The sequence below is a fragment of the Xenopus tropicalis genome, chromosome 5 (genome assembly GCF_000004195.4).
Source record: "Xenopus tropicalis strain Nigerian chromosome 5, UCB_Xtro_10.0, whole genome shotgun sequence".
Classification (NCBI taxonomy): Eukaryota; Metazoa; Chordata; class Amphibia; order Anura; family Pipidae; genus Xenopus; species Xenopus tropicalis.
In genome coordinates this window covers 10,653,348-10,666,448 of record NC_030681.2, presented here as the reverse complement: position 1 = coordinate 10,666,448, position 13,101 = coordinate 10,653,348, and the positions used below count along the sequence as shown (strand labels likewise).

The 13,101-nt window shown below is 41.6% G+C and overlaps 1 protein-coding gene across 3 annotated transcripts in view; it reads right to left on the bottom strand.

Annotated features, from left to right (window-relative positions):
• The window catches only part of eprs1 (glutamyl-prolyl-tRNA synthetase 1), a 39,210-nt gene extending 29,075 nt beyond the window's left edge, over positions 1–10,135 (bottom strand). For all 3 annotated transcript variants that reach the window (XM_031903113.1, XM_031903114.1, XM_031903115.1), the window contains exons 1-3: positions 9,899–10,135; positions 3,318–3,402; positions 2,052–2,151 (exon numbers count right to left, since the gene is read on the bottom strand). In XM_031903113.1, coding sequence (XP_031758973.1) covers positions 2,052–2,151; positions 3,318–3,402; positions 9,899–10,094 — 381 coding nt within the window. In that variant the 5' untranslated portion in view covers positions 10,095–10,135. The remainder of the gene's footprint in view (positions 1–2,051; positions 2,152–3,317; positions 3,403–9,898) is intronic.
• Positions 10,136–13,101: the final 2,966 nt, after the last annotated feature.

The following is a 13,101-nucleotide window of genomic DNA, read 5'->3' as shown; positions in this document are numbered from 1 at the left end:
TTAGTATAATATGAAGAATCCATTCTGTTTCAGTTGGTCTTCTTTACTCTGCACTGATTATTATATTATATTATTATTATTATTAATAATAATAATAATGATAATAATGATAATGGTAATAATAATGATAATGATAATAATAATAATTAAATAATAACAATGATAATAATGATAATAATAATGATAATAATACTATAAACTATTGTTATTGTTATTATTATTATCTGGTTGTCAGGGGTCACTGACCCCCAATAAGCAATAAAAAAAAAATTAAAAAAGACACCAACAAACAAAAAAAACTATCATGCACAAGTAAAAACAAATAGGTTTCCTGTAATGTGGAAAAACCCATATTATAAACATGGAAATTGATTTTTCTTTAAAGGGGAACTCAAACCAAACACAACTTGAACTTTTGGAAAAGTAAACATAATTTTAAACAACTCTGCAATATACATCAATTAAATATGCAGCCTTTTCATGATTATTAACGTAATAATATGGTTTGGATCAGTTCCTTAAGCCCCGCCCCCTGTTCCCCTGCTGATCTGGCTGACTACTTTGAGAATCAAATAAAATGTAACAGTAGTCGCCTGTCCCTCAGCCTGCATCCTCCCAATCCCACAATTCCCTGCTGCACATGTGATGTCAATAAGGCAAAGGAACATTACAGTGCAATGCATTGTGGGTTACGTAGCTACTGCATGCTGTCTGTAAGCTGTGGAGAAGTTGTTACAATTTTTAACATCAATGTTTTAGTCCCTCCTCCCCGCCAGGATCTCAAATGATTCAGAAAGCTGGATTTCAACATAAAAAATGGTAGTTATTCATACTTTTTTGAAGGAACAGATTACAGTGCTAATTAGACTGAGTGTATGAGGAGGAATGGTATCTCCCTCTCTACTGGCAGATGCTCCAAGGCTATATTCTCCTCTCCTCTTGTACTTATTGCTAAAGATTCAGCTCCATAAAAAGGTAAAAAAAGCTTTATTTTAGGGACAAACTAGGAGTAATCCTTCTCAGTCATTCCGGCTAGGGAGTCCCATTCCAAGTCCAAGATAAGAAGTAGGATATATAGAAGTTAAAGCAGAACACAAAAGCCTTTCCGGTTGGCAATGGGGTTGACATTTATAAAACACACCCCAGAAGCATGCAAGGGTTAAAGCCTAGAGCAGGTTCCAGAGACCTCGGCTGCCAGGAATAAAACGCGGCAGGAACAGCTGTACAGAGAGTTAAAACATTCCGGCTTGTAACACATGGGGGGCTGTACAAACTGTGAGGTTAGGGACAGGGGTCATTTGGGGGCAGTTTCATTGCTCCTGAATCTTAAAGGAACAGTTCAGTGTAAAAATAAAACTGGGTAAAATGGACAGACTGCACAAAAAAAAAAAAAAAAAATCTAATATAGTTGGTTAAGCAAAAATGTAATCTATAAAGGCTGGAGTGGGCAGATGTCTAACATTATAGCCAGAACACTATTCCTGCTTTCAGCTCTCTAACCTCTTAGTCAGTCAGTAGCCAATCAGTGACTTGAGGAGGGCCATATGGGACATGTTCAGTTAGTTTGCTTTTGAATCTGACCTGCGTGCTCACGAAGTAACCGAACAGTTATGTCCCATGTGGCGCCCCCTAAAGTCACTGACTAAACAAGAGGTTAGAGAGCTGAAAGCAGGAAGTAGTGTTCTGGCCATTATGTTAGACATCTGCCCACTCCAGCCTTTATAGACTACATTTTTGCCTAACCAACTATATTATAAATATGTTTTATTTTGTGCAGTCTGTACATTTTACCCAGTTTAAATTTTTACACTTAACTGTTCCTTTAAAAGGAATCTGCATTTGTATACAATATTATATTTATATTCTTAAGAGCTCTACACAACAGCTTAAGATCTGATGGCCAAACGGTTACATAAATAAGGGCTGGAAAATTAACTGCAAATACAAAACATTCCCTGTCCCACAGAGCTTACCATTTAATCAACAAAGTGAAAAAGCTTATCTAACATGGTGGCCCCTATGGCACATTATTAAAGACATTAAATCCTTACCTCTGTCTGCTCTGTGAGATGTGACCCACTCAGTCCTTTATCCGGTGCAAGTCTGGCCAGATAGCGTACGATAGAGTGCACATCAGTGAAGGAGATAGTGCTGTAACAGAAGTTGGGATCAGAGGTCATTCTATCCAATCAGGATGCAGGTCCCCCACACCGCAATTATAAGTAAATATATCATAAAAATGGCGATACACAGGCCAATAAAAGTCAAGTATCATACTCTCTCCTGTGTTTATAACCCCTAAGGAACAGGGCCCTCTTTACCCCGTGTATCAGTCAGTGTTTGTATTTAATATGAAGCATTGGATCTAGAAAAGCGTGAACCCAAGGCAATGTGTGATCGACCCCCCCGAGATGGTGATGCCAGAGGCGGGTGTGATTGCTGAAGTGGAAACAGAACATCCAGGACCCTGACCTATGGGTAGGCAGACAGAAGAGCTACGTGCCTAGCACCCCCCACCCCGACAATACGGGGGCGCATGCCTCCTCTGCTTACTGCGTACAGCTGGTTTTTATGCAGTCAAGACTTGCCCCCAAGCCAAAATTCAAAAATAAGCCCCTGCTTTGAGGCCACTGGGAGAAACACCCAAGGGGTTGGTGAACAACATGTTGCCCCTGAGCCACTGGTTGGGGGCCACTGACTTAAGGTGTGGAGATACAGGTCCCATACCTGTATACGCACTCCTGTTGGCACTTCAGTATGTTGGTGCTTTATAAATACTTGTTAAAGGGGTAGTTCACCTTTACGTTAACTTTAAGTGTGTTACAGAATGACCAATTCAAAGCAACTTTTCCATTGGTCTTTATTATTTATTTCTTATTGTTTTTGAATTATTTGCAGCTTTTGGGGGTTTCTGACCCAGGGAGCCAAAAAAACTATTGCTCTTTGAGGCTACAATATTATTATTATTGTTACTTTATATAATATATTTTTCTATTCAGGTCCTCTCCTATAAATATATCAGTCTCTCATTCAAACCACTCCCTGGTTGGTAGGTTACCCTAGCAAACAAATAGCTGTTGAAACTCCAAACTGGAGAGCTGCTGAGCAAAAATGTAAATAAATAAAAAATGAAAACCAACTGCAAATTGCCACAGAACATTACTCTCTACATCATACATAAAGTGAACTCGAGATGAATATTTAATTTATTATAAAAATGAACTTTACTTTGGCAGTGTGTTTGCTGCTATACCCCCCTCAACTGATGTAAATCTGATATTTCAACTGATATTACAGAGAATAGGCAGAAGACTTACTCTGTTACCCGGAGGTGGGTGTCCTTCCCTTCCTGCACATGGATCTGTATTTGGCCCTTTAGGTGTTCCACGGTCCAGAGGACAGCTGCAAGGAAAGCAAATACAAAGAGTAAGTAGAATAACCAGCAACCAAAGCCATCAATATACACCCCAGAATGTAGGGGAAGTATATACATGGGCTCTCCAACCAGACGCAGGAATATACCTTTTCGACCAATCGCACTGGCATTTTCAATAAACGCTTGCGCTCTTATTTCCAAATAACTGGCATCCAATCAGCTGTCACACGGGATTTGCCTTACAATGCAGGGGCCAATCATACTCTCACCATACACACACAGGTATAGGTTGGATTGGTGGGACACCATACACACACAGGTATAGGTTGGATTGGTGGGACACCATACACACACAGGTATAGGTTGGATTGGTGGGACACCATACACACACAGGTATAGGTTGGATTGGTGGGACACCATACACACACAGGTATAGGTTGGATTGGTGGGACACCATACACACACAGGTATAGGTTGGATTGGTGGGACACCATACACACACACAGGTATAGGTTGGATTGGTGGGACACCATACACACACACAGGTATAGGTTGGATTGGTGGGACACCATACACACACACAGGTATAGGTTGGATTGGTGGGACACCATACACACACAGGTATAGGTTGGATTGGTGGGACACCATACACACACAGGTACAGGTTGGATTGGTGGGACACCATACACACAAAGGTATAGGTTGGATTGGCGGGACACCATACACACACAGGTATAGGTTGGATTGGCGGGGCACCATACACACACACAGGTATAGGTTGGATTGGCGGGACACCATACACACAGGTATAGGTTGGATTGTTGGGACACCATACACACACAGGTATAGGTTGGATTGGCGGGACACCACACACACACAGGTATAGGTTGGATTGGCGGGACACCATACACACACACAGGTATAGGTTGGATTGGCGGGACACCATACACACACACAGGTATAGGTTGGATTGGCGGGACACCATACACGTACACAGGTATAGGTTGGATTGGCGGGGGACTATACACACAGGTATAGGTTGGATTGGCGGGGCACTATACAGACAGGTATAGGTTGGATTGGCGGGACACCACACACACAGATATAGGGCCGCCCCCTGGGATCATAGGATTTGGGATGCACTCAAACAAACCAAGGCACACATACATACATACATACTAGGCCACCTCAGCCAATTAATGGACAAAGTTTTTGCCTTTTGCTCCCACACTACTTTCTGTTAGAGCTGCATCACTTCCTGTCAGCTGATCTCTGAGGGAGCACACAGCCCATCACAAAATGGTGGCTCAAGGGAAAAGATGAAAAAGGGCAATATTTACTGATATATATATTCAAGTTTGGTCAGATTCTTTAATAAGCCGATAAATATGATGTAAATTGATTGATTGATTAAGTATTCATTCAGGGGGTATAGTTTCCCTTTACACAATCTAGCGACTAGGTTCATTTACAGAAAAGAGTAAGTCAGGTTTGGTTAAAAAACAGGTTTACTGAATCAAACGCGCTCCGGGCAAAGTATCAAACATGGAAACGCCTCTGACAGGAAAATATACTAACTACAAACAGTCATTTTGCTAAAGAACGCGCCTCTCTATTTAGAAAAACATGGGTGTTTTTATTTCTGCCTGTGTGCCGCCCAGATACAAATGTTATATTTAATTTATCATTACTCCATATCACTTTTATTGTGAGGTATCCAAACCCCCTAAACAGAGAGCCCGTCAGCAACACAATAAATGGTTGGTAGGCCGCAGAACCTGGCGCTGCATTATTCCATCAGCAGAACCGGCCTGGCAGTACCGCTCTTATGTGAATGGGCCCATTAGCATCCCAATAGATTTCCTTTTTGGACTGAAGCAGAAATACATAATGCATAGCCGGCTCCATTAATCAGCACAGCAGGAGAGTCATACCCATTGCTTCTATCGGCCAATCAATTATTTAGCAGCGGGACAAATACAAACCCAAATCCATAATATAATTCTTAGCGCATTTGTTCATGAAATGTTCAGTATTATCCCGATGACAATGCATCGCTATGCTAGCAAGCGGAAAGGATATATTAATGCTGACTGGTCGCTCACCCTGAATTTCTGCCTTAGGGTATATATCTGTACAGCACAGAAACACGAGGAAGCGAAACAAGCTTTGGGTATATCGTGTAAACATTAATGACTGGTTCAGCACAACAAAATATGAACAGTTCCCCTTTAAATCTATTGTTACAAAGGGCAGTCCACACCTCTTAACTGAATGGATTTATTGGCGAATAGGTGCCTCCTCAATACTAGCAAATCCCACTGATTTCAATGGGACAGTAGAAAGGCGAACAAAGGATTTAATAAGCATTATTGTGGCTGTCCCTATGGGACCTGTTATCGGGAATACTCGGGACCTGGGGTTTTCCGGATACAGGATCTTTCCGTAATTTTGGATCTCCAAAACATCATTTAAATATTGAACAAATCCAACAGGCTTGTTTTGCCCCCAATAAGGAGTAATTATATCTTAGTTGGGATCAAGTACAGGTACTGTTTTATTATTACAGAGAAAAGGGAATCATTTCACCATTAAATAAACCCAATAGGGCTGTTCTGCCCCCAATAAGGGGTAATTATATCTTAGTTGGGATCAAGTACAGGTACTGTTTTATTATTACAGAGAAAAGGAAATAATTTTTAAAAATTAGAATTATATTTTTATAATGTAGTCTATGGGAGATGGCCTTTCCATAATGCGGAACTTTATGGATAACGGGTTTCCGGATAAGGGATGCCATACCTGCTGTACTAATACTAAAAGTACAATTAAAGATGAACTACCCCATTAACCAAACATTGCTTTCAAGCAGGAATAAAACTCCACTGCAGCCAGGGATAATTCGATGTATGCTTGCTATCCCGTCAGTGCTGTGAGCAGGCCTATAACTAACCGGTAACACAGGGGGAATTCTACAGCTGGCATAGCTATGTCATAGGCTACACACATGTATGGGAATCTCTCTTTACAGGTATGGCTAGAGAAGGAAAAGGACTAACCAAGATATTTCATGCCAGGCCTTCTGCTCCTATGTGGAAATCTTTCCATGCATCCAACTCAGCACATATACAATGCAACTGCATAGGAAATTCTCAGTCAGAGCTCACATTGCATGTAATATAAACCTTGCCCAGCAACTCATCCGTTCACTCTCACAAACAAATATTTCCTGATATATATATGTTCCAGTTTGGTAAGATTCTTTAGTAGCCATTTAATATGATATAAACTACCTGTTGGTTAAGTATTCATTCTGGGGGTATAGTTTCCCTTTAATGCAACATAAAATACGTGCCCCTACACGCCATGCTGCCTCTTCTGATGAATGGCGTGCAACTGTGCCTACTGACGCTGGGTCCAGGGTGGCAGTAACTCCTGTGCTCCCACAAAGCACTGCATCAATAGGCACCCCAAACTTTAGCCCAATGGGACGCAAAGCTGCTTTGAATGCGCCCTGCAGAAGTGACGCAACCCCCTCTCAGAAAATCCACTACATAACTTGCACCTGTTTTGTCAAAATGCAAGCATCTGTTTTAAAGAATCAAAGGCAACTGAGGGAAGACACAATTACGCTGATATTATATAAAAATGCTGCATTTAGGGTTATAAAACAAAAAAAAAATTTTTTTTAATTGTGTCAATTGTGCCGAAAACTGCACTTTGATCACTGCACGTGTGTTTGTAAATGGACCCCAGAATCTCTTTTGAGACTGCTGCTGTGTTTGATGCTGAACAGATAGAAGACCTGTTTTCCAGAAACCCATTATACAGAAAAAGTTCAGAATTACGGGAAGGCCATCTTAGACTCTATTTGAAAAAAATTTGTGTAATTTTTAGAAATTATTTCCTTTTCTCTGTAATAATAAAAGAGTAGCTGTACTTGATCCCAACTAAGATATAATTACCCCTTATTGGGGGCAGAACAGCCCTATTGGGTTTATTTCATGGTTAAATGATTCCCTTTTCTCTGTAATAATAAAACAGTACCTGTACTTGATCCCAACTAAGATATAATTACCCCTTATTGGGGCAGAACAGCCCTATTGGGTTTATTTCATGGTTAAATGATTCCCTTTTCTCTGTAATAATAAAACAGTAGCTGTACTTGATCCCAACTAAGATATAATTACCCCTTATTGGGGGCAGAACAGCCCTATTGGGTTTATTTCATGGTTAAATGATTCCCTTTTCTCTGTAATAATAAAACAGTACCTGTACTTGATCCCAACTAAGATATAATTACCCCTTATTGGGGGCAGAACAGCCCTATTGGGTTTATTTCATGGTTAAATGATTCCCTTTTCTCTGTAATAATAAAACAGTACCTGTACTTGATCCCAACTAAGATATAATTACCCCTTATTGGAGGCAGAACAATTACAGTAACAGGTCCCATACCTTTATCTATATCCCAAGAGCACTGCTGCCAGACTCACAAGCTCCAAGAAATACATTTCCCCTGTGTCAGTATAAAAAAATCACAATATCCTCTTTAAAAAAAAAATAAAAAATCTCCAAACAAAAATGATATAATAACATATTGTTGCCACATTAATCCCACATACAAAAATATCCATGGGCAAAGCCAGATCGTTCCTTTTATCAGCACTTCCCCAAGAATAAGAAGCCGCTGTATTCACATAAAAGTATCAGCAATAAATCTCAGAATCCTTTGCAGCGTATAAATCCCTTTGCACCATCTGCCACAATCAGCACCAAAACCTGCTCGGCTGCTAAGTGAGCACCCAGCACCAACAGACCCAACATTACACCAATATATTAAGCCTGCAAGGCTGAAAAAGTGTGTGGGGGTGGGATACCTTCCCTAAAATGTATGTGACCCCCTAGAAATTATTATTACTATTAACATTTATTTATAAAGCGCCAACATATCCCGCAGCGCTGTACAATAAGTGGGTTCCATACATTGGGCATACAGAGTAACATATAAAGCAATCAGTAACCGATACAGGAGGGGAAGGGAGCCCTGCCCAAAAGAGCTTACAATCTACAAGGAGTAACATATAAAGCAACCAATAACCGATACAGGAGGTGAAGGGAGCCCTGCCCAAAAGAGCTTACAATCTACAAGGAGTAACATATAAAGCAACCAATAACCGATACAAGAGGTGAAGGGAGCCCTGCCCAAAGGAGCTTACACTCTACAAGGAGTAACATATAAAGCAATCAATAACCGATACAAGAGGTGAAGGGAGCCCTGCCCAAAAGAGCTTACACTCTACAAGGAGTAACATATAAAGCAACCAATAACCGATACAGGAGGTGAAGGGAGCCCTGCCCAAAGGAGCTTACACTCTACAAGTAGTAACATATAAAGCAACCAATAACCGATACAAGAGGTGAAGGGAGCCCTGCCCAAAAGAGCTTACAATCTACAAGTAGTAACATATAAAGCAACCAATAACCGATAAAAGAGGTGAAGGGAGCCCTGCCCAAAGGAGCTTACACTCTACAAGGAGTAACATATAAAGCAATCAATAACCGATACAAGAGGGGAAGAGAGCCCTGCCCAAAAGAGCTTACACTCTACAAGGAGTAACATATAAAGCAATCAATAACCGATACAGGAGGGGAAGAGAGCCCTGCCCAAAGGAGCTTACACTCTACAAGGAGTAACATATAAAGCAATCAATAACCGATACAAGAGGGGAAGAGAGCCCTGCCCAAAAGAGCTTACAATCTACAAGGAGAAAGGGTTGAGAAATTGCTTTTAGCAGCACACTGAGGGTATGTTAAACTAGATTAGAAATGAATTAAGGAAGCACTCTGTGGGCATCAGGTATTTCAGTGGATAAGGGAGTAGCAACGTAGTGTCAGGAGCGGCACGGGCATCAAAAAAGTGAACTTGTCCTTTAAATCATCATCTAATTTAAAGGTCACATAACAATAACAAGTAGTTATTCTGGTGTTGTGAAACTACAACTCCCAGCATCCTGTGATAGCCATAGTGTTGTACTGACATATCAGATTGTGGGTGACACATAAGATTCAGTGACAGGCGAAGGCTTCACAATGGGCTGGGGGGGGGGTGAAGTTCAACAACAGCTGTTGATCCCCAGCCAAGCCTACAGGTTTGTGAATAGTGATCAAACTTGGAAAATGGAAAGAGAAATGAGGAATGTGGGTGCTAAGATGCACCATGAGGCTAATTATAAGTGACTGGCAAGCAGAGAGGAGGGGGAAGGTTGTATGATGCAACCGTGGGTAAATGGCAGTGGTTACCCTGCAGGGGGCAATAGCAGGGGGCAATAGCAGGAATCTAAGGCTGGCTATAAATGGCATATACAGCACCCCAGTGCATTAGGGATTACTAGCCCAGCACTAAGAATAGCAGCTGACTTCTCCTGTGCAGGACTGCCACATGTCTCACTCTGCCCTCAGCCAGCACTGCAAGGTGCTTACATACACACACTCATGCGGAAGGGACAAGGCGGCCATTACCCAGAGAGGGGCTGGAGCTCGACACGGTCAAGGTAAGCGCCATGCTGTCTCCGCCAGCGATGCTACTGCTTATCCCAGCGGCTGCCACGAAGCTCCTGGCTGAATGAGACAGAGTACAGCCCGCTTCCGGCTCACACACGCTCCAGCACTGCCCTGGCAATAACCTCACTTCCTGTGTGGAAGGGCTAGTAGACATTTTGATTACTGGCAGCTCAGTGTAACAGACTATGAGAAACATAGAGTCGGCCATATTGGGTTTGGGCAAACATAGTTATTGCAGACTATTGCGAGTTACTTTTTTGGCTTAGTAGATGTTATTACCAGTGGTTCTGAAAGCCTTTGGGGGAAACCGTCCAACTGTTTGTTGGTTTATCCTCCCACTGAATAAAATGTTGCTTAGTGTTGCATGGTAAAGAGTAACCTCAGATAACAAAATAACTCATTTTATGGATCTGCTTTAACCCAAGCCTTTGTTTTCTGTCACAGCAGACATTGAAATTGCATATATTTCGGTATAGTAAGCGTGATTTCTCTTTCATCACTAATAGGGAAATAAACAAGCAGGTTTGACTAAGGGCCAGCATTTTACCTGCTCAGGACCTGTTATCCAGAATGCTCGGGACCTGGGGTTTTCTGGATAAGGGATCTTTCTGTAATTTGGATCTTCATAACTTAAGTCTGTTAAAAATAATTGAAATATTGAATTAACCCAATAGGTTTTGCCTCCAATAAGGGGTAACTATATCTTAGTTGGGATCAAGTACAGGTACTGTTTTATTATTACAGAGAAAAGGGAATCATTTAACCATTAAATAAACCCAATAGGGCTGTTCTGCCCCAATAAGGGGTAATTATATCTTAGTTGGGATCAAGTACAGGTACTGTTTTATTATTACAGAGAAAAGGGAATCATTTAACCATTAAATAAACCCAATAGGGCGGTTCTGCCCCCAATAAGGGGTAATTATATCTTAGTTGGGATCAAGTACAGGTACTGTTTTATTATTACAGAGAAAAGGGAATCATTTAACCATTAAATAAACCCAATAGGGCTGTTCTGCCCCAATAAGGGGTAATTATATCTTAGTTGGGATCAAGTACAGGTACTGTTTTATTATTACAGAGAAAAGGGAATCATTTAACCATTAAATAAACCCAATAGGGCTGTTCTGCCCCAATAAGGGGTAATTATATCTTAGTTGGGATCAAGTACAGGTACTGTTTTATTATTACAGAGAAAAGGGAATCATTTAACCCTTAAATAAACCCAATAGGGCTGTTCTACCCCCAATAAGGGGTAATTATATCTTAGTTGGGATCAAGTACAGGTACTGTTTTATTATTACAGAGAAAAGGGAATCATTTAACCCTTAAATAAACCCAATAGGGCTGTTCTACCCCCAATAAGGGGTAATTATATCTTAGTTGGGATCAAGTACAGGTACTGTTTTATTATTACAGAGAAAAGGGAATAATTTAACCATTTTAATTATTATTCCCTATAGGTTTAGCCCAGGTTGACCACTCCCCTCTGCAGACTATATAGTGTCTTGCAAGGAGGAGTGTCTTCCTCTCTGGCTGCTGTTGTCTCTGGCTTCACACCATTGAGCCTGGAGGCATAAAGCCCCAGTAAAGAGAACCATCTTTATATTAAGTCGGGGACAGGGCCCCGTGAACGAGAGAAAGCCAGAACAGTCAGTCTTTTAATAGCACCCTCTAGGAGTGGTGAGAACAGTCAGCTTATTTAGTAAGGGCAGTTATTAGCCCCATCCAGGAGTTTATAACAAGGGTTTAGTCTACCCCGGCTCTGTTGTCTTTCTGTAGGGACCGGTTTAGACACAGGATTCAGGCAGGTGCTGTGCCCCTGGACCAATTAGTCGACTGGAACACTACCTACTGTAAAGGTCTTCATCTCAGGTATCCAGCTAATCTCTGTACATCCTTCAAGTGGGTTATACTGTTCCTAAAGGTCACATCTGCATTCTCCATTGTGACTAAAATCCTATACTGCTGTGTCTGTGAGTATATACCCTGTTGCACTATTCTATATGTGTTTTGTCCAATAAACCTGTACTATAGTTCATCATCAAGAACCTTTCTGGCGTCCATTATTCTATCTGCACTACACAAGCTCTATATAGTTGTAGTTCAACAAAACCCTCAGCTCCATTAATACCTCCCACTTAGCGGAGGCCCACTCCTGTGCATTAAGGTCGCATGTAACACATGCTCTATACCAATTTCTAGCCTGGGTTGGCCATGTTATAGCTAAATAGGTGTTACATATATATATATATATATATATATATTTTTTTTTTATAAATAGGTATTTACCTTTGTGCTATAATGTCAGAGAATGTAACCTTACTGTTTAATTTATGCTAACTGTGCCTGTTTGTGTATATGCCTTGTAAAGCACTCTGTATACCTGCAGTGCTACACACACAAATTAATACAAATACTGCTGTAAAGTATCTAATTCATGTTAGGAATGGAGACAATAAGGAGTTCATAGACTTCATAATGTCCATGATATTTTCATTATAATTCCATGACTTTTTTTCGTGGTTTTTGTTAACTTCCACAAAAAAGTTGTATTTTTCGCAACAAACTTTTCAGAATTCATTTAAGCTTTAGTATCATGACTATCTTTTGGCCAGGTTGGATCTGTACAGTGCCATTGAGCCCTATGGGAGACTTTCCTTGGGCCGGGTTGGAGCTGCAGAGTGCCATTGAGCCCTATGGGTGACTTTCCTTGGGCCGGGTTGGAGCTGCAGAGTGCCATTGAGTCCTATGGGAGACTTTCCTTGGGCCGGGTTGGAGCTGCAGAGTGCCATTGAGCCCTATGGGAGACTTTCCTTGGGCCGGGTTGGAGCTGCAGAGTGCCATTGAGCCCTATGGGAGACTTTCCTTGGGCCGGGTTGGAGCTGCAGAGTGCCATTGAGCCCTATGGGAGACTTTCCTTGGGCCGGGTTGGAGCTGCAGAGTGCCATTGAGCCCTATGGGAGACTTTCCTTGGGCCGGGTTGGAGCTGCAGAGTTCCATTGAGCCCTATGGGAGGCTTTCCTTGGGCCGGGTTGGAGCTGCAGAGTGCCATTGAGCCCTATGGGAGGCTTTCCTTGGGCCGGGTTGGAGCTGCAGAGTGCCATTGAGCCCTATGGGAGACTTTCCTTGGGCCGGGTTGGAGCTGCAGAGTGCCATTG